We start from the raw sequence: 22,061 nt of genomic DNA, 5'->3' as shown, positions 1-22,061 counted from the left end.
AAGACTTTTTTTGCCTTCCATCACAGTGAGGAGGTGCCTGGAGGAGTCACTGTGATGGTTGTTTACGTTAAACTTATGTAATTGTGTGCTTTGTGCTCTTTACTGTCATGACTGTACGTCAGCGACATTTCATTCAAATTTATTTTGAATGACAATAAATGTTTCAATTCAATTCAATTCGTATGTTGGCCTCTCCATCATGTAAGACCTTAGGTCAAAAATATTGCAAACAACTCAGCTTCTTTGTAATTTGCATAATTTACTACGTCAAATTTCCCCCTCTTGGTAGACACAAAATACTGGAGTAACTCTGCTGGACAGGCAGCATCTCTGGATAGAGGCAATGGGGATGCAAAATATCACCCATTCCTTCTATCCAGAGATGCTGTTTGTTCAGCTGTTACTCCAGCATTTTGTGTCTATCTTCAGTTTTAACTAGCATCTGCAGTTACTTCCGACACCATCCCCCTCTTGGTACTTGGCCACATCTAAGTAAGCCATATAAATAACTAATCTAATATATATCTGGAACTCAGCATGTTACAGTTTATTCCACTTTCTGTTTCAGGTCACTGGTGTTTCCTGAGTGTCCGCTCCCAGTTCAACAATGAGCGAGATCTTGCAACTGTCCACTCTGGGCCGTCCTTTCCAATTGGGAATGCTGTACGACTGCCGATCGGACACTCTGATCCCAGGTACTGGAATGTCATCACACAAATCAGTATGGTCAATGCGGTGTCATACGTTCAGGTTGCCAATCTTACCATGGTGACTTTGACTCTGTGAGTTTCAGTGCAGTTTCCCGATGGGATAAGGATGGTTTGCAAATTATGTTGCTGAACCCTGGGAAGGCTGATTTACAATATCATTGCCAGATGTGGCATTTTGGGAAGTCAAACGAGGACTGGACCTCAGAGCGAAAATTAGCACCATGAGGAACATGGTAGAGCAGATGGATCCAGCAGTACAGGTACATATTTCCCTGAAAGTAGCATTACACATAAATAAGGGGGTAAAGGATGCTGTTGGTACATTGGATTTCACCAGTCAGGTTACTGAAAATAGAACATTGGACACAAAATGTTAGAGTAATTCAGCAGGTCAGCCAACATCTATAGAGAAAAGGAGTAGGTGCTCATTTTCTCCAGAGATGCTGTCTGACCCGCTGAGTTACTCCCAACTTTTTTTGTGTCTATCTTCTGTTTAAACCAGCATCCGCAGTTCCTTCAGACACATAGAAATTTGTCTGTTATGTTGCAATTGTACAAAACATTCGTGAGGCCACATTTGGAGTACTCTGAAGGAGAACTGGTCACTGTTCGAGGAAGCATGTCATTGAGCTGGAAAGAAGCAGAGATTTACGAGATGTTGCTAGAACCTGAAGGCTTTGGCTATTGGACAGGCTAGGACTTTATTCCTTGGAGCGCAGGACACAGAAGGGTGATCATACAGATGTGTTTAAAATCATGAGGGGAATAGATAAATTGGACGCACAGAGACATTCCCCCAGGGTAGGGAAATCAAGAACCAGAGGACCTTGGTTTAAGGTGAGAGGAGCCCGATTTAATTCGAAGCTATGGGACAATGTTTACACCCGGAGGGCGATGGGTATATGGAATGTGCTGCCAGGGGAGGTAGTTGAGGCAGGTACTCTTACAGCATTTTAAACACACATGGACAAGTCCATGGATAGGAAAGGTTTTGAGGGAGATAGACACAAAATGCTGGAGTTACTCAGCGAGACAGGCGGCATCTCTAGAGAGAAGCCATTCCTTCTCTCCAGAGATGCTGCCTGTCCCGCTGAGTTACTCCAGCATTTTGTGTTGATCTTCGATTTAAACCAGCATCTGCAGTTCTTTCCTTCACAAGGTTATGAGAAAATGGGCTAGCTTAGATAGGGCATGTTGGTCAATAGGGACAATTTTGCTCTATGATTATTAGACAGCATCTGGTAAAAAGTACACTGGGATCACCTACTTGCAAGTTACTCCACATCTGGTTAGTGGGAGTCAATCAGGGCCAAAGTGTTCCCATGGCAGGTAAAGGTAAGGAAAGCAATTCAAAAGTACCCCAGTTATTAAGGCGTAATGGAGGTTGGATATAAGAAAGCATATGATAGGAATGGAAAAGCATTACACGTAGATAGGGGGGCAAAGAATCTGTTGGTACATTGGATTTCAGCAGTCAGATTACTGAGAATAGAACATTGGACACAAAATGTTAGACCAGCTTAGATAGTGAGGGGGGTTTTCCCTCTGGAGTGTCCAAAATGTCGTGGGGGGGACAAACTTGAAAAAGTAATTGGGAGAGCAAAGTGAGAGGAGATGATATAATGTGTGTAGGGAGGGTGTCTAGGTTAAGGAAAATCACAAGCAGATTAGGTTATATTAAGGGCGGGAGGGTAACCAGACAACCAATAAGGCACAGAGGGCTGTGAACCATTGCAGCAGGGTCTTGATTAGTTGGCCAGGCGGGCTGAGAATTTGATACAGAAAAATATGAGGTGTTGCATTTTGGAAAGTCTAACATGGATAGGACCGACACAGTGAATGGTTGGACTCTGGGGAGTGTTGTAGAGTAGAGTGGTCTGAGAGTGAAGGTGCATGGTTCCTTGAAGGTGGAGTTGCAGGTAGTCAAAAAGGCTTTTGGCACATTGGCCTTCAGCAGTCAGAGGATTGAGGATAGAAGTTGGGAGGTCATGTTGCAGTTATATGAGATGTTGGTGAGATTACATTTAGAGTATTGTGTTCAGTTCTTGGCACCATGTTATAGGAAATATGTTGTCAAGCTGGAAAGTGTACAAAGAAGATTTACAGGGATTTTGCCAGAACTCAAAGGTCTGAGCTATAGGGAGAGGTAGAGTAGGCTGGGATTCCATTACTTGGAGGGCAGGAGGGTTGACCTTATAGAAGTGTATAAAATCATGAGAGGAATCGATCGGGTAGATGCACAGGGTATCTTGCCCAGAGTAGGTGAATTGAGGATCAGGGGACAAAGGTTTAAGGTGAAAGGGAAAAGATTCAATAGGAATCTGAGGGATAACTTTTTCACACAAAGGTTGGTGGGTGTGTGGAATGTGCTGCCAGAGGAGGTAGTTGAGGCAGGGACTATTGCAATATTTAGTAAAGTTTGAGAGGAACATGGATAGTATTGGGTTGGCAGGAATATGGCCAAACACAGGTTGATCGGACTAGTGTAGCTGAGACGTGTTGGCCAGTGTGGGGAAATTGGGCCAAAGGGCCTGTTTCCAAGCTGTATGAATATATGACTATGACTACAAATTGTTCATGGAGTTAGAAAAGTCGGGGGTTCTGAAATTAATTGCTCTTATCCGTATTTAACAAAGAGAAGCACATGGCAGAGAAGTCAATTATTCTGATAGTAACATTCTAGGACTTTATTATGAGAAAGGATGTCTCACTGTGCACAAAAGTGGATAATAATGGCCAGTTGATGTATCTGAGAGGCAGTGGGAGATCAGGGAGGAGGCAATTTGGTCCCAGACTGTGGTCACAGGTAAGGTGCCATCCTCCGCATACCAGCCAGCATCTGCAAGAGAGAAGCCGTTAATGTTTCAGGTCAGAGATTACTCATCAGATCTGCGACAGGGCGAAAACAATCTAGATGCAGAAAAGACATGGCATGGTGACATAGCCATAGAACTACTGCCCTACAGCACCAGCGACCCGGGTTCCATCCTGTCTAGGTGCTGTCTGTACGGGGTATGTACGTTCTCCCGTGACCTGCATGGGGTTTCTCCGAGATCTTCAGTTTCCTTTCGCACTCCAAAGACGTAGAGGTTTGTAGGATAATTGGCTTTGTGTAATGTGAATATTGTACCGGGTGTGTGCAGTTTGGTCGTGTTAATATGCGGGGATCGCTGGTCGATGCAGACTCGCTGTTTCTGCGTTGTATCTCTAAACTAATCTAAAGGTTTGAGAGGGATTGAAATGACAAAGAGAATATCTCTGATAGAGTCATAGTCATAATGTGGAAACAGGCTCTTCGGTCCAACTTGCCCACACCAGCCAACATGACCCAGCTACACTAGTCCCACTTGCCTGCGTTTGGTCCATATCCCTTCAAACGTGTTCTATCCATGTACCTGTCTAACTGTTTCTTAAACATTGGGGTAGCCCCGGCCTCGTCTACCCCCTCTGGCTGCTTGTTCCATACACCCACCACTCTTTGTGTGAAAAAGTTAACCTTAGTTTCCTATGAAATCTGTTCCCCCTCACCTTGAACCTATGGTCCTCTGGTCCTTGATTCCCCCACTCCAGGCAAGAGATTCTGTGCATCTGATAGGGTTGGGACAAAGAATGTATGTGGGATAATAATAATAATAATAATAATATTCATTTATTGTCATTGCAACGAGTACAACGAAATTAAAAAATAGCCAATCCTGACGGTGCGTACAAACATATATGCAATAAATGCAAAAACAAATAAATACATAAATACAATTATATTAAGTACAAGATTTTTTAACGGTGTTGCCTAGTGCAAAGGTAGTGTTCAGTTCTCGTATGGCCCTGGGGTAAAAACTGTTCTTAAGTCTGTTTGTTCGGGATTTGATCGACCTGAAACGTCGCCAGAGGGCAGATGAACAAACAGACGGTCGCCGGGGTGGGATGGATCTTTTATTATTTTGCCTGCTCTACTGAGGCAGCGTAGGCTGAACAGGTGCTCCAGGGAGGGCAGTGAGCAGCCGATGATCTTCTGGGCCGTCGTGATGACCCTCTGAAGGGCCTTCCTGTCCTTTTCTGAGCAGCTGGCATACCATGTGGTTATACAGTATGCCAGCACACTCTCGATGGAGCAGGGATAGAAGGACAACATGAGCTTCTCCTGCAGGTTGGTTTTCCTGAGGATCCTCAGGAAGTGGAGTCTCTGCTGTGCCTTCTTTACTGTGGTGATGGTGTTGGTAGACCAGGTAAGATCCTCTGCGATGTGCGTACCCAGGAACCTGAAAGCGGGTACCCTTTCCACACAGACCCCATTGATGTAGAGTGGGTCGTATTCTACACTGGTTTTTCTAAAGTCAATTATAAGTTCCTTTGTTTTGGAGGAGTTGAGGACCAGATTGTTCACTGAACACCATGCTGCCAGCCTTTGGATTTCATCCCTATAGGCTGTCTCATCTCCTCCTGAGATGAGTCCAACCACAGTCGTGTCATCCGCGAACTTGATGATGGTGTTGGTGGGATGGGTGGGGGCGCAGTCGTGAGTGTAGAGGGAGTAAAGGATGGGGCTCAACACACAGCCCTGTGGTGAGCCGGTGCTCAGTGTAATGGTGGAGGAGAGGTGAGGGCCTATTTTGACGGTCTGGGGGCGGTTGGTCAGGAAGTCCTTGATCCATTGGCAGATGGTTTGGGAAAATCCAAGGTCGGAAAGTTTGGTGACCAGTCTGCCCGGGATGACCGTGTTAAAGGCAGAGCTGAAGTCGAGGAAGAGCATCCTCACATAGCTCCCCTGGTGTTCAAGGTGGGTCAGTGCAGTGTGAAGAGCAGTGTCGATGGCATCCCCTGTAGACCTATTTGCTCTGTAGGCAAACTGGTGTGGACAGAGGATCTAGGGGGATAGAGGAACTGAAAGAAATTTGCATTAGGCGAGAAATAGTATTGGGGGGACTGATGGTTGATAAATCCCCAGGACCTGATGGTCTGCATCCCAGGGTACTCAGGGAGGTGGCTCGAGAAATAGTGGACGCATTAGTGATAATTTTCCAATGTTGAATAGATTCAGGATCAGTTCCTGTGGATTGGAGGATAGCTAATGTTATCCCACTTTTCAAGAAAGGAGCGAGAGAGAAAACGGGGAATTACAGACCTGTTAGCCTGACATCGGTGGTGGGTAAGATGCTGGAGTCAATTATTAAAGAGGTAATAATGGTGCATTTGGATAGCAGTAAAAGGATAAGTCCAAGTCAGCATGGATTTATGAAAGGGAAATTATGCTTGACTAATCTTCTGGAATTTTTTGAGGATGTGACGTAAAATGGATGAAGGGGAGACAGTGGATGTCATGTATCTAGACTTTCAGAAAGCCTTTGATAAGGTCCCACATGGGAGACTGGTGAGCAAAATTACAACAAATGGTATTGGGGGTAGAGTGTTGACATGGATAGAGAATTGGTTGGCAGACAGGAAGCAAAGAGTAGGAGTAAACAGGGCCTTTTCAGAATGGCAGGCAGTGGCGAGCGGAGTGCCGTAAGGCTCGTTTTTTTTTTGGCCGCAACTATTTACCATGTATATTAATGATTTGGATGAAGGAATTAGAAGTAAACCAGCAAGTTTACAGACGGGTGGCAGTGTGAACTCCGAAGAGGATGTTAGGAGGTTGCAGAGTGACCTGGACAGGTTGAGTGAGTGGGCAGATGCATGGCAGATGCAGTATAATGTAGATAAATGTGAGGTTATCCACTTTGGCAGCAAAAACAAGGAGGCTCATTATTATCTCAATGGAGTCCGGTCAGGGGGAAGTGCAGCGAGACCTGGGTGTCCTTGTACACCAGTCACTGAATGTTGGCGTGCAGGTACAGCAGGCAGTGAAGAAAGCTAATAGCATGTTGGCCTTCATAACGAGAGGATTTCAGTATAGGAGTAAAGAGGTTCTTCTGCAGTTGTATAGGGTCCTGGTAAGAGCCATCTGGAATATTGTGTACAGTTTTGGTCTGCTAATTTGAGGTAGGACATCCTTGTTATTGAGGCAGTGCAGCGTAGGTTCACGAGATTGATCCCTGGGATGGTAGGACTGTCATATGAGGAAAGATTGAAAAGACTAGGCTTGTATTCACTGAAGTTTATAACGATGAGAGGGGATCTTATAGAGGCATATAAAATTATAAAATGACTGGACAAGCTAGATGCAGGAAAAATGTTCCCAATGTTGGGGGAGTCCAGAACCAGGGGCCACAGTCTTAGAATAAAGGGGAGGCCATTTAAAACTGAGGTGAGAAGGAACTTTTTCACCCAGACATTTGTGAATTTGCGGAATTCTCTGCCACAGAGGGCAGTGGAGGCCAAATCACTGGATGGATTTAAGAGAGAGTTAGATAGAGCTTTGGGGGCTAGTGGAATCAAGGGATATGGGGAGAAGTTGGGCACAGGTCACTGATTGTGGATGATGAGCCATGATCACAATGAATGGCGGTGCTGGCTTGAAAGGCCAAATGGCCTCCTCCTGCACCTATTTTCTATGTTTCTATGTTTCTAACCACAAAACACAGAGAATGAATCTACTGAATAAACATTGTTTTCTTTGATTAATTTCCATTGGTTGATTCAATTTTACAGTTTTGATCGCTGTTTTATTCTATAGGTGTCACCTTGTGGGACTTACAGACATTGCAGAGCGACCTTGGTCGTCATGATCAGCCCAGCACCGAGTTTCACATAATTGCATCAGACTCCATGGAGAGGAAAGCCGCTGCCCTCAATGTGTCAGGGTCACTGAAGGTGAGTCTCCTGAGTGGATTAGTGGAGGTGAAAGGGTCGGCAAAATATCTCAGTGACACAAAGGAATCTAAGCAACAAGCACGAGTTACCCTTCAGTACAAAACAACAACCAGGTTTGAGCAACTGACGATGAATCACTTAGGGAGACAGAATATTGCCTACCCGAGTGTGTTTGATGAGGGCTCAGCCACCCATGTTATTACAGCAGTGGTCTATGGGGCCCAGGCCTTCTTTGTGTTTGACCAAATGGCTTCATCAGCAGAGAACACACAGGATATTCAGGGTAACATGGGGGCAACGATTAAACATCTCCCTAACATTGCGATTGAGGGCGAAGCCTCCGTAAAAATGACAAAAGAACAAAAGTCTCTTTCTGAGAAATTTAGCTGCACCTTTTATGGGGATTTCTCACTGAAGAACAATCCCACCACCTTCAAAGATGCCATCAATATCTACGCAACCCTCCCAACCCTCCTCGGCCCAGGTGGAGAGCATTCAGTGCCCATCACTGTCTGGCTCTATCCGCTCAATAAACTCGACTCAAAAGCTGCTCAGCTGGTGAGGGAGATCAGCGCGGGACTGGTCAATCGCTGCCAGGATGTCCTAGAACAGATCAATGAGGCCGTGATGAGGTCCAATGATCTAATGAAAGACTGCGTCACCACGCAGTTTCCTGACATTATAGATATTATACTTCAATTCCAAAAGATGTGCCTGGAGTACAGATTAGTTTTCCAGGGGACTTTAATGAAAGTTCTACCATCCATTCGGGGCGGCGGTGAGGAGGAAGAGTTACTGGTGAATATACTGAAGAACAGGGAACAGTCACCATTCAAACACCAGGCACTGACCACGTGGCTGGATGACAAGGCACAGGAGATGAAGGTTGTGCGATTTTACCTCAGCGTATTGAAAGACATACCAGTTGTGAAATCAGAGAGTGAGTTAAATGAAAGGATGATGGATTTAGCCACAGATTATGTTGTCTGCTTTACATTTACAACATTACATCATAGGGATCTCTACCTGGTCGAGGCAAACAACTACCTCCAATCGCCCACAGCTCAGAAAATGGAGACACAACCTCCTGCTGATGGAGCCTGTGCAAAACGACAAAGTGACAGCTGGTATAACTTGTCATCCGTATCCCGGAAGATGAGGGAGCTATCAGGATCATTCTTAGAATTTGCCACCACCAATATAGCAGATGGGAAAATAAAATTTGCTGTTGGTTCTGTGCGGGATGACAGCAACATGGGAGCGTCAATTTACCTGTATGATAGAGGATGTCTGGAGAACCGGTGCTTTGATCCTCCATCACAGCCAGAGATACCTACGTGTAGTGGAACAACTCATGACAGTGTGACGCTGCAGTTACAGCCACCAAGACGTGGTGCCGGTGAGATTGTGGGCTACAAGGTAGAGTACCAAGTTAGCCAGCAGGAGGAATGGACAATTCTGGTCACACCTGACCAATGCCACTCCTTCACAATTACTGGGTTACAGCCACACCAGGAGTATCACATCCGATACAGAGCAGTGACCAAGGTAGGGGTCAGCAAGGCTAGTGAGAGCTACAAGAGCTTCACCCGGCCGGCAAGCCCACCTGGTAATCCGGTCTTCCAGGATTGTTCACCCAATCCAACACTGTACTGGGACAGACCAAGTCAGATTGGAGCTGATGTTAACATAATTCGATACAGCATTGAATATAGAGAAGAACCGTTAGTTAATTTCAACAAGAAAGGTGGATCATGGGAGGAAGTTAAGACAACAGGCACACAATGCTACTATCGTTTAGAGGGACTGAAACCCACGACTGACTACCGAGTCCGAGTGTCTGCTGATTGCGGAAAGACAGGATCTAGTGCAGCAAGTGAGGAGGTTTTAGTAGAAATAGAAACCACATCAGTCAGAAAAGCCCAGAAACTTCTCAAAGACACTCAATTAATATCCAAAGGAAACCCTTCCATTTACAAGCTCAAACTACAGAATAAGGTTGTTGATAAATTCAAACAGCTTATGAAATGCTCCTTTGGAAAACCCACCACAAAACACACAATGAAGACAATTATGGTTCTGGGAGCAACTGGCACAGGAAAGACAACCCTCATCAATGGGATGATCAATTACATCTTGGGCGTGGAATGGGGAGACGACTTCAGATACAAGTTAATACAGGAACAGACAGGAAAGTCCCAGGCTGAGAGTCAGACATCCTCCATCACTGCCTACCACCTCCATCATCAGGTAGGATTTAACATCGATTACTCTCTGACCATCATTGACACGCCAGGATTCGGAGACACCAGGGGCATCAGTTGGGATCAACAGATCACTGAGCAAATCCACGAGTTCTTCACTTCCCCACAGGGTGTTGATCAGATCGACGCCGTGTGCTTTGTTACTCAAGCCTCCCTGCCTCGCCTGACTCACACACAGAAATATGTCTTTGATTCAATTCTTTCTATTTTTGGCAAAGATATTGCAGAGAACATTCAGATCCTGGTGACGTTCGCAGACGGACAGCCTCCCCCCGTTCTGGATGCCCTGAAATTAGCTGATGTACCGTGTCCCAAAGACAAAATGGATCTGCCAGTACATTTCAAGTTTAACAATTCAGCCATTTTTGCCCAGCGTCCAACCTCTGGAAACTGTGGCACCGAGTGCAGATCCAATGACAGCGGAGTAGGGGGAGAGAACGATGATAACTTTGATGCAATGTTTTGGAAGATGGGAGCAAACAGTATGAAGAAATTCTTCACAGCTCTGAACACAATGGAAACCAGAAGTTTGAGTTTAACGAGAGAGGTTCTGAAGGAACGTAAGCAGTTAGAAGTTGCAGTGGTGGGATTGCAGATTCAGATCCGAATTGGTCTCGCCAAACTGGAAGAACTCAGGAAAACGCAACAAGCTCTGAACCAACACCAGACCGAGCTGGATGCAAATAAAAATTTTGAATATGTGATTGATGTTACAATTCCAGTACAGTCGGATATCAGCGGGACTGGTAATTATATAACCAACTGTCAGAAATGTTTCTTTACCTGCCATTATCCCTGCAAGATTCCTAACGACGATGGTAAACGTAAATGTTCTGCAATGGACCGAGAAGGGAACTGTACGGTCTGCCCGAAAAAGTGCATCTGGAATGTTCACTTCAACCAAAAGTACAAGTTTGAATATGAAAGGAAAAAGGAGAAGAAGACATACAGTGATCTCAAAGAAAAGTACGAGAAGGCCTGTGGTGCGAAGATGACCGAGCAGAATATTATGGAAACACTTCAGCAGGAGTTTGATGAGATTGAGAACACAGTTCTGGCGCTGATTGAACAATTATCGGGCAGCATTGGACGACTTGAAGAAATAGCTCTGAGGCCAAACCCATTATCCACCCCAGCTTACATTGACCTCATGATTCAGTCTGAGAAAGAAGAGGCGAAGCCTGGGTTCATGGAGCGAATTCAGACACTGATGGAAGTAAAGGAACGGGCAAAGTTAATACAAAAGGTAGCATATAGTATGAAACTGCTATCAGGGGAGTCAAAGGGAGGCCCAATGGGTGGGAAACATGCTGAAAAAATGCCAGAAGGAATATTTTCTAAAATGAAACATTGGTTCACTCCCAACTCCTTAATTGTAGGTGTGATGTTGTGTTTTTGTGTTTGTGTACTATGTGTGTATGTGGGGGGGAGAGGGGGAACTGTGAAATTGTAAAAGTGTCCCTTCCGAACTGAGACGCGACCTTTATTTTTTGGGTCGGGTCTCCGTTCCTGCTGCGGCCTACCACCGGCCCAACTCCTGGTTCGCAGAGCTCGCGGACCGTACTCACCATCAGCGGAGCCAGCCGTCCTCGGAGGCTGCGGGAGCGGCTGCGACCTGCCTTGCCTGAAATAGGCCGCAGGATTTTTCACTGCTCGGCGGGGGCTTCAATGTCGGGAGCCCCGACGTGCAGCAGCAGCGGCAGCGTGTTCGCCCGCCCCGGATTGCGGGGCTTGGGTCGGCCCGCTGCGGACCTTTCACCATCCGGCGCGGCCTGGAACGTGGCAACGACACCAGCCTGACCGCGGGAGAAGACGGCAGGGGAAGGGAAAAGACATTCTGGCCTTCCATCACAGTGAGGAGGGGACTGTAGGAGACTCACTGTGATGGATGTTTCTTTTTTTTGTGTATTGGTTGGGGTTGTGTAATTTGTTTGTTTTATTGCTTTTATTATTGGACAGTGGGTGACTAAATTTCGTCCAAAAAACTTGTTTTTTGGATGACAAATAAAGATATCTTGAATCTAGCAGATAAACATGCCAACTGTTCCCAATAGAGGGTGCAAATGTTTCACTCAGCCCATAAACAATCCATTGTTCTAATTCTCCCTCGTTCTCCTGCTTCACCTTCCCACAGCCTCTCACACCACACCTTGCTTCCTCAATGCTGCTCCACCCTCACCCGCTAGCTGCCACCCCCTGGTCCGTGGCTTGTCATTACCAGGTGCTACGTGGAGTGGCTTCTCATCCAAGTACGTCAATACTTCAGGAGAGCCTGAAGAATCTATTCACAACCCTTCCCGTTCCACGTCCCCGCGCCGAAAGCTCACCTAAATCACAGCGCCCATTTCTTCACGAGACAAGCTATCCCCAGCACCAGTTCCTAACCATCTTCCCAAACCCCCACTCTGTCTGTGAGGTCAGACGGCACATTTCCCACCCAGTGCCGGAGGAGGGGAAGCTTTCTGCCAGCTCTTTGTCTCTCCCTGGTCACCGCCAGAGTCCGAGTCACGGGCTAGTGGGGGGTAAAGTAGTCACAGACAGTGTCAGTGAAACTGTTCAACCCCTCTAGCCTCAGGACAATGGCACTGAACTATTTGACCGGTAAGCAAACTGCAGGGGTGTTTATGATATTTTTCACGTGGCCCAACACAGCTCTTTCTTAGGTCTTCATGATTACAGAGGTCAATGCGACAGGCCTGTAGTCATTAAGACCAGTAATCCGTGGCTTTTTGGGTACAGGAATGATGGTGGAGACTTTGAAGCAGGCAGGCAGAGTGCAGGTTTGCAGGGACCGATTGAAAATGTTTGTTTAGACTGGTGCTTGTTGTTCGGCACAGAGCTTGAGGGTAGAGAGGGAAACATTGTACTGTCCAGGTCCTTAACCTCACTTCCAGGGCCAGTCCTCACTTCCACATGGTCCATCCTCGTCCGTTGGTCAGCGTTGGACCTCTGCTCTATTGCCGCTGGGTCCTCTCTGGACATCTCCGTGGCACCGACCCATGCATTATCCATTGACTTGGCCTCCACAGCCTTCTGTGCCAATGAATCCCACAGATTCACCACCCTCTGACTGACTCCACACCACCACATACAAGGACACAGTTTTACCAGAGAATGAATACTCACCTTGTACCAACAGAGTGTTAAACACGAGAACCAGTGTGATCACCAAGAATATGGCCAGGTACAATCTAACCAAGCTCTGGGATGGGGTTCAACAAAATAAATCACCTTTACTTACCCCTTGTAGATTTTAATTTAAATGTCTATGATGCACAAAAGACTCCCCTTTGCATCTATCATGTTTTTGATTCAATTCAATGATTCAGTGATATTTTATTGTCACGCATCTAGGTACAATGAAGTTCTTTGATTTTGGTGTAAAATCCTTCATCACACAGCAGATTTCACATTTATATTTTGTATTCCACCAGGTGGCGCCACCAGTACTGGCACTGGCTGCCTCGCCAACAGTCCGTTTGTCCTTTCTAATTTTTTACTATTTTAAGTATGTGTTCAAAGTAAGTTTAGGTGTTTCTTGGTTTGTTTTATGTGGGGGTGGGGAGTTGGGGGAAACATTTTTTCAATCTATCTCAATCCCCACTATGGCCTAACATCGAGGAGTTGGCGGCCTATCCTGGAGACCGGCCCGGCGCTTCATGCCGTGGGCGCGGCGTGGACTTTAACATCACGGAGCTGTGATCCTTTGCCGAGGATCGACTGTGGAGAGCTCCAACCTCGGGGCCTGTGGACTTTAACACCGTGAAGCCCGCGGTCTCTGGTAAGAAGAGGCCGACTCGGGAGCTCCATGCTGCGGAGTGTTTCAACCGTCCCGACGCGGGGAGTTTCGATCATACCGACGCGAAGCTTCAGACAGTTGGCAGCGGCGACTGCGGATGGTTAAACACCCCCGACCGCCGGTGAACACAAAGAGGAATCTGATTGAACTTTATTACCTTCCATCACAGTGTGGAATGTGGAATCCGCTGTGGTGGATGTTTATGTTAAATTGTATTTCATGTGGCTTGTGTGTCTTGTTGCTTTTCACTTAGTATAGCTGTATGGTAATTTCACTGTACCTTAATTGGTACATGTGCTAATAAATTGATCTTGAAATCCTGGACAACACACAAAGAGTCTGCACGTTTCTGTCGCCGACAAACTTTCAGAAGTTCTTCGTGCTGTCTGATCTTCTCACAGCGGCGAACCAGGGCTGTTGTTGCACGTGCATGGAGCACAATGCACAGTGGCGCAGCGGTAGTCGCTGCCTGCAGATCAACCATATTTACCTCTATCTATATAACCTTCACCACATATCCTATGCATGATACACATTCCACTATGTAATCCAGTCCAGGATTTAGGTAGGACTGGAGTCATTGATATAGTCATCTTGTTGCTTGTTCCCTTGGTGGTTAGTCTGTAAGCTGAAGCAAGGAACTCAACAGTACTTATCGCTCACTCACAGCCGGGCAGGAAGGATTCGGTAAAGTGATTCACTTAAAGAAACTCTACTTCAGTTGCTGGTGAATCGACGGGCAGGATGTACATCAGGCAACGCAGAAAGTAAGCTCTTACCTGTTCCTGACTCAAAGCTCAGGGCCTGGTGCAATCCGGGATACCCACAGCACGGGAAAAGGCTATTCAGTCAATCGTGCCTGTGGAAGGCAGTCCAGCTCACCCAACAAATATTTGCCATTAACCAGTTCCCCAGCTGCCTGTTAACACCACAATAGAATTGCTCTGAATCTCATTCCAATGATGGCGATACTGAGCAACTACCTCCCAACTCTATGCTGATGTCTGGTCCATTATGGTCCTTCTAGTAGATGGTTTTGGTTGCTGGTATGGGCATCTGGTTTGCGTTTCATGAGGCTGGTTCTTCATGGAGACAGTCCATCGTCCATTTGATGATGGTGCCCAGGACATGGAGGGTGGATAGACGGAACGTGAAGGAGGGAGCTCCATTTCAATGGTCTTTCTCGGGCTATTCGTGAGCTCAACGTGCTTGAGAATATGTGTCCGTGAGTTGGAGGAGTTCCTCTGAGTGCATCACAGTCACTGGACACAAAATGCTGGAGTAACTCAGCGGAACAGGCAGCAACTCTGGAGAGAAGGAATGGGTGACGTTTCGGGTCGAGAACTATCTTCAGACTGAAAGTCACGGGAAAGGGAAAGGAGAAATATGGACGATGATGTGGAGCGACAAAGAAAAACAAATGAAAGACATGCAAAAAAGTAACGATGATACAGGAAACAGGCCATTGTTAGCAGTTGTGGGATTGAGTATAGAGGTTGGGAGATCATGTTGCAATTGTATAAGACGTTGGTGAGACCACATTAAGAATATTGTGTTCAGTTCTGGGCACCATGTTATAAGAAAGATATTGTCAAGCTTAAAAGGGTTCAGAAAAGATTTACGAGGATGTTGCCAGGTCTAGAGTGTGTGAGCTATAGGGAGAGGTTGAGTGGGCTGGGTCTCTCTTCCATGGAGCGCAAGAGGATGAAGGGAGATGTATACAAAATCATGAGAGAAATAGATCAGGTAGATGCACAGAGTCTCTTGTCGAGAGTAGGCGAATCGAGGACCAGTGGACATAGATTTAAGGTGAAGGGGAAAAGATTGAGTAGGCATCCGAGGGGTAACTTTTCCACACAAAGAATGGTGGGTGTATGGAACAAGCTGCCAGAGGAGGAGGTAAATGAGGCTGGGACTATCCCATCGTTTAAGAAACAGTTAGACGGGTACATGGATAGGACAGGTTTGGACGGATATGGACTAAGAGCAGATAAGTGGGACTAGTGTAGCTGGGACATTGTTGGCCGGTGTGGATGAGTTGGGCCGAAGGGCCTGTTTCCACACTGTATCACTCTATGACTCTATCCCCCTCTCCCCATCCAAGTCACACCAGCTTCTCCTGTTCACCTGCCTCGCCTACAGATCCTGCCTATCGGAATGGTCCCAACGTAGTCCCTATGACACTTCATACATTTTGCAAGTACCGGCCTTATTTGTCCTCCCAAATCACAGCACCTTACTCATATCGGCAGTGACTCCCACCTGCCATCCCTTTGTTCATCTCCACAAATGAATAATATATCAAGTAGTCTAGCAACACTGGACTGCTCACGAATGATTTTTCATGTCATCAACATTCCCACCCCAGCTCCAAAGCAAAAACGCAAAATAAACTTCCGCAAGCTGAACTCTGTTTCACCTACCTCGCTCTCATCCTCCCTCTCTGAAATAATGTCCGCCTCTCCCTTCGTTGACCTCCACAGCCCCTCTGACCTCACTGACTACTACAACCGCACTCTCTCCTCCTGCCTCGACCAGCTTGCACCTATAAAAACCAAAACAGTTTCCTTCACCCACTCTGCTCCCTGGTTTACCCCTGAACTCCGCGTGATGAAAACTCATGCCCGTCAACTTGAAAGACTCCGCAACAAAACAGGTCTCACAATTCACTCCCAAGCCTACAAAGACCACATACAGCACTATAAAGATGCCCTCTCTCATGCCCACTCCACCTACTACTCTCAAATAATTAACTCTGGCTCCGGAAACCCCAAAACACTCTTCTCTACAATAAACAAACTCCTCAGCCCCCTGGACACCATCTCCCAATCATTCACAGTTGACAAATGCACCACTTTCCTTTCATTCTTCCAAAGCAAAATAGACAACATCTACAGCACCTTAACCACCAACGCACCTGCTCCCCCTCAAACCACCTGCCCCCCCTTATCCTGTCAGCCCCTGCCTCAGTTCTCCCCAATCTCCACCACCGACCTCTCTGAGCTCTTCACAGGAATAAAAACTGCCACCTGCTCTCTGGACCCCATCCCCTCCAGCTTTGTCAAGGCCTGCCTTCCTGCTCTCTCTCCACTTATCACTGCAACAATAAACTCCTCCCTGTCCACTGGCATCGTCCCGCCATCCCTCAAAATCGCTGCTGTCACCCCCATTCTGAAAAAACCTGGTCTAAACCCTGACACCCCAAACAACTTCAGACCAATCTCCAACCTACCCTTTCTGTCCAAAGTTTTGGAACGTGCTGTAGCTTCCCAACTAAAATACCACCTCTCTACCAATAACCTGTATGAAACTTTCCAATCTGGATTCCGCTCAAACCACTGTACTGAAACTGCGCTCCTCAAAATCACAAACGACATTCTCCTCTCCTCCGACGCTGGCAACCTCAACATCCTCATCCTACTTGACCTCAGCGCCGCCTTTGACACCATAAATCACTCCATTCTCCTCACCCGACTTGAAACCTCCCTTAACATCACCGGCACAGCCCTATCCTGGTTCAAATCTTACCTCTCTGACAGACACCAGTTCATCTCCATTAACAACTGTAAATCCCCCACCGCTCCCCTCCCCCAAGGTGTCCCCCAAGGCTCAGTCCTTGGCCCCCTCCTCTTCATCCTCTACCTGTTCCCCCTTGGTCAATTAATCCGCCGTCATGGTCTCAACTTCCACTGCTTCGCCGATGATATCCAGCTCCTCATCTCCACCAAGTCAATCTCCCCCACCACACACTCTACACTGACAAACTGCATCACTGAAATAAAATCTTGGCTTCAATCAAATTTCCTCAAACTCAATTGCAACAAATCTGAAATCATCATCATTGGTCCAAAAACGCTCACCAAATCCACCCAAAACTTCATCCTCAACATTGATGGTCTCCCAGTATCCACCTCACCTCACATCCGGAATCTTGGAATCATCTTTGATCAAGCCCTCTCCTTCGACAAACACATCAAACACATCACAAAGACAGCCTTCTTCCACCTCAAAAACATTGCCCGTCTCCGTCCATCCCTCTCCTCCACAGCTGCAGAAACCCTCATCCACGCCTTCATCACCTCCCGTCTGGACTACTGCAACAGCCTCAAAAATCATCAATAAACTTCAATACATTCAAAACTCCGCTGCCCGTCTACTCACACACACCTCGATCCGTGACCATATCACCCCCGTCCTTTATAAACTCCACTGGCTCCCCATCCCCCAGAGAATCCAGTACAAAATCCTCCTCATAACCTACAAAGCCCTCCATAACCTGGCCCCATCCTACCTGACCGACCTCCTCCACAGGCACACTCCCACCTGCACCCTCCGCTCTGCCGCTGCCAATCTCCTATCCCCCCACATCCGGACTAAACTCAGATCCTGGGGGGACAGGGCTTTCTCCATCGCTGCTCCCACCCTATGGAACTCACTACCCCAAACCGTTAGAGACTCCCCCACACTCACCACATTCAAAACATCGCTGAAGTGTGTGAGCTATAGGGAGAGGTTGAGTGGGCTGGGTCTCTCTTCCATGGAGCGCAAGAGGATGAAGGGAGATGTATACAAAATCATGAGAGAAATAGATCAGGTAGATGCACAGAGTCTCTTGTCGAGAGTAGGCGAATCGAGGACCAGTGGACATAGATTTAAGGTGAAGGGGAAAAGATTGAGTAGGCATCCGAGGGGTAACTTTTCCACACAAAGAATGGTGGGTGTATGGAACAAGCTGCCAGAGGAGGAGGTAAATGAGGCTGGGACTATCCCATCGTTTAAGAAACAGTTAGACGGGTACATGGATAGGACAGGTTTGGACGGATATGGACTAAGAGCAGATAAGTGGGACTAGTGTAGCTGGGACATTGTTGGCCGGTGTGGATGAGTTGGGCCGAAGGGCCTGTTTCCACACTGTATCACTCTATGACTCTATCCCCCTCTCCCCATCCAAGTCACACCAGCTTCTCCTGTTCACCTGCCTCGCCTACAGATCCTGCCTATCGGAATGGTCCCAACGTAGTCCCTATGACACTTCATACATTTTGCAAGTACCGGCCTTATTTGTCCTCCCAAATCACAGCACCTTACTCATATCGGCAGTGACTCCCACCTGCCATCCCTTTGTTCATCTCCACAAATGAATAATATATCAAGTAGTCTAGCAACACTGGACTGCTCACGAATGATTTTTCATGTCATCAACATTCCCACCCCAGCTCCAAAGCAAAAACGCAAAATAAACTTCCGCAAGCTGAACTCTGTTTCACCTACCTCGCTCTCATCCTCCCTCTCTGAAATAATGTCCGCCTCTCCCTTCGTTGACCTCCACAGCCCCTCTGACCTCACTGACTACTACAACCGCACTCTCTCCTCCTGCCTCGACCAGCTTGCACCTATAAAAACCAAAACAGTTTCCTTCACCCACTCTGCTCCCTGGTTTACCCCTGAACTCCGCGTGATGAAAACTCATGCCCGTCAACTTGAAAGACTCCGCAACAAAACAGGTCTCACAATTCACTCCCAAGCCTACAAAGACCACATACAGCACTATAAAGATGCCCTCTCTCATGCCCACTCCACCTACTACTCTCAAATAATTAACTCTGGCTCCGGAAACCCCAAAACACTCTTCTCTACAATAAACAAACTCCTCAGCCCCCTGGACACCATCTCCCAATCATTCACAGTTGACAAATGCACCACTTTCCTTTCATTCTTCCAAAGCAAAATAGACAACATCTACAGCACCTTAACCACCAACGCACCTGCTCCCCCTCAAACCACCTGCCCCCCCTTATCCTGTCAGCCCCTGCCTCAGTTCTCCCCAATCTCCACCACCGACCTCTCTGAGCTCTTCACAGGAATAAAAACTGCCACCTGCTCTCTGGACCCCATCCCCTCCAGCTTTGTCAAGGCCTGCCTTCCTGCTCTCTCTCCACTTATCACTGCAACAATAAACTCCTCCCTGTCCACTGGCATCGTCCCGCCATCCCTCAAAATCGCTGCTGTCACCCCCATTCTGAAAAAACCTGGTCTAAACCCTGACACCCCAAACAACTTCAGACCAATCTCCAACCTACCCTTTCTGTCCAAAGTTTTGGAACGTGCTGTAGCTTCCCAACTAAAATACCACCTCTCTACCAATAACCTGTATGAAACTTTCCAATCTGGATTCCGCTCAAACCACTGTACTGAAACTGCGCTCCTCAAAATCACAAACGACATTCTCCTCTCCTCCGACGCTGGCAACCTCAACATCCTCATCCTACTTGACCTCAGCGCCGCCTTTGACACCATAAATCACTCCATTCTCCTCACCCGACTTGAAACCTCCCTTAACATCACCGGCACAGCCCTATCCTGGTTCAAATCTTACCTCTCTGACAGACACCAGTTCATCTCCATTAACAACTGTAAATCCCCCACCGCTCCCCTCCCCCAAGGTGTCCCCCAAGGCTCAGTCCTTGGCCCCCTCCTCTTCATCCTCTACCTGTTCCCCCTTGGTCAATTAATCCGCCGTCATGGTCTCAACTTCCACTGCTTCGCCGATGATATCCAGCTCCTCATCTCCACCAAGTCAATCTCCCCCACCACACACTCTACACTGACAAACTGCATCACTGAAATAAAATCTTGGCTTCAATCAAATTTCCTCAAACTCAATTGCAACAAATCTGAAATCATCATCATTGGTCCAAAAACGCTCACCAAATCCACCCAAAACTTCATCCTCAACATTGATGGTCTCCCAGTATCCACCTCACCTCACATCCGGAATCTTGGAATCATCTTTGATCAAGCCCTCTCCTTCGACAAACACATCAAACACATCACAAAGACAGCCTTCTTCCACCTCAAAAACATTGCCCGTCTCCGTCCATCCCTCTCCTCCACAGCTGCAGAAACCCTCATCCACGCCTTCATCACCTCCCGTCTGGACTACTGCAACAGCCTCAAAAATCATCAATAAACTTCAATACATTCAAAACTCCGCTGCCCGTCTACTCACACACACCTCGATCCGTGACCATATCACCCCCGTCCTTTATAAACTCCACTGGCTCCCCATCCCCCAGAGAATCCAGTACAAAATCCTCCTCATAACCTACAAAGCCCTCCATAACCTGGCCCCATCCTACCTGACCGACCTCCTCCACAGGCACACTCCCACCTGCACCCTCCGCTCTGCCGCTGCCAATCTCCTATCCCCCCACATCCGGACTAAACTCAGATCCTGGGGGGACAGGGCTTTCTCCATCGCTGCTCCCACCCTATGGAACTCACTACCCCAAACCGTTAGAGACTCCCCCACACTCACCACATTCAAAACATCGCTGAAGTCTCACCTGTTCAGTACTGCCTTCAACCACTGAAGGTCACCTCACCTACTGTCTCCTTTCTCTGTTCATTTATTTATTTACTTATTTATCTATTTATTAATTTCCCTATGTTCTCAAAATCTCTGTAAAGCGTCTTTGAGTATATGAAAAGCGCTATATAAATAAAATGTATTATTATTATTATTATTATCTTAAACTTACTAATCAGATTTCTGCATTCAGATCCCAATTCTGAATTGCTTCTTTTCAATAATCTGGCCACATCACCAGCCTCTGAGGCATAACATTGGTCGTGGTCGTCTGATCATAAAACAATCCTCCATATCACTCTCTGACACCTATTACCAAGCCCAATGTTGATACAATTTCCTCAAGATCACATGAGCTCGAACCTCTATGATGAGTTTCCCTTATATGCTCTGTCAAAGACCACGGCACCCTCAATGCCCTCATCAATACATTTTATTGACTCTTTAAATAAATGTAATCAGATTGATCAAATAAGATCTCTTCCCAACAAATCTCTTGTGTCTGTGCAGCTTTTGTTCTCCTCTATGACTGACAGTAGATTGAGCCTTTTTTATGCCCGCTGCACCTCTGAAATAAAGAGACCACATTTGATTTTTTAGATTTAGATTTAGAGATACAGCGCGGAAACAGGCCCTTCGGCCCACCAGATCCGCACCGCCCAGCGATCCCCGCACAATCACACTATCCTACACACACTGGGGACAATGTTTTTTACATTTGCCCAGCCAATTAACCTACATACCTGTACGTCTTTGGAGTGTGGGAGGAAACCGAAGATCTCAGAGAAAACCCACGCAGGTCACGGGAAGAACTTACAAACTCCGTACAGACGGCGCCTGTAGTCAGGATCAAACCCGAGTCTCCGGCGCTGCATTCGCTGTACCGCTGCACCACCGTGCCACCGTCCTCCAGCCTTCTTGCACTTTACTGATAGAGGATGAACAGCAGGAATCTCTGCAAGGCTCAAAGCAATCTCCTCCCCTTCCCCTCATAGCAGCCCTGGGTATATCCATCTTAAAGCCCTCGATGATATCTAATATTTCCTTTTTTTAAACATGTTTTAAGGTTCACCAATTGCAATGTCCTTCCCTTTAGTGAATACAGAGGAAAAGTATTAGTTTGAGACTTCATCCACACGCTCTGGTTCCACATAGAGATGGGTCCCCAA

The 22,061-nt window shown here is 46.9% G+C and overlaps 1 protein-coding gene across 1 annotated transcript; it reads left to right on the top strand.

Moving 5' to 3' along the window:
• Positions 1-595: 595 nt before the first annotated feature.
• Positions 596-10,940, top strand: LOC144591130 (uncharacterized; the record flags this gene model as incomplete). Its single annotated transcript, XM_078395435.1, has 2 exons — positions 596-695; positions 7,324-10,940. Coding segments are annotated over exons 1-2 (3,705 nt in total), but the record flags the coding sequence as incomplete, so codon positions are not given.
• Between the last annotated feature and the right edge of the window lie 11,121 nt (positions 10,941-22,061).

This window comes from Rhinoraja longicauda, unplaced genomic scaffold, assembly GCF_053455715.1.
Source record: "Rhinoraja longicauda isolate Sanriku21f unplaced genomic scaffold, sRhiLon1.1 Scf000595, whole genome shotgun sequence".
In the NCBI taxonomy this organism is placed as follows: domain Eukaryota; kingdom Metazoa; phylum Chordata; class Chondrichthyes; order Rajiformes; family Arhynchobatidae; genus Rhinoraja; species Rhinoraja longicauda.
This window is presented reverse-complemented; position numbering and strand designations above follow the sequence as displayed.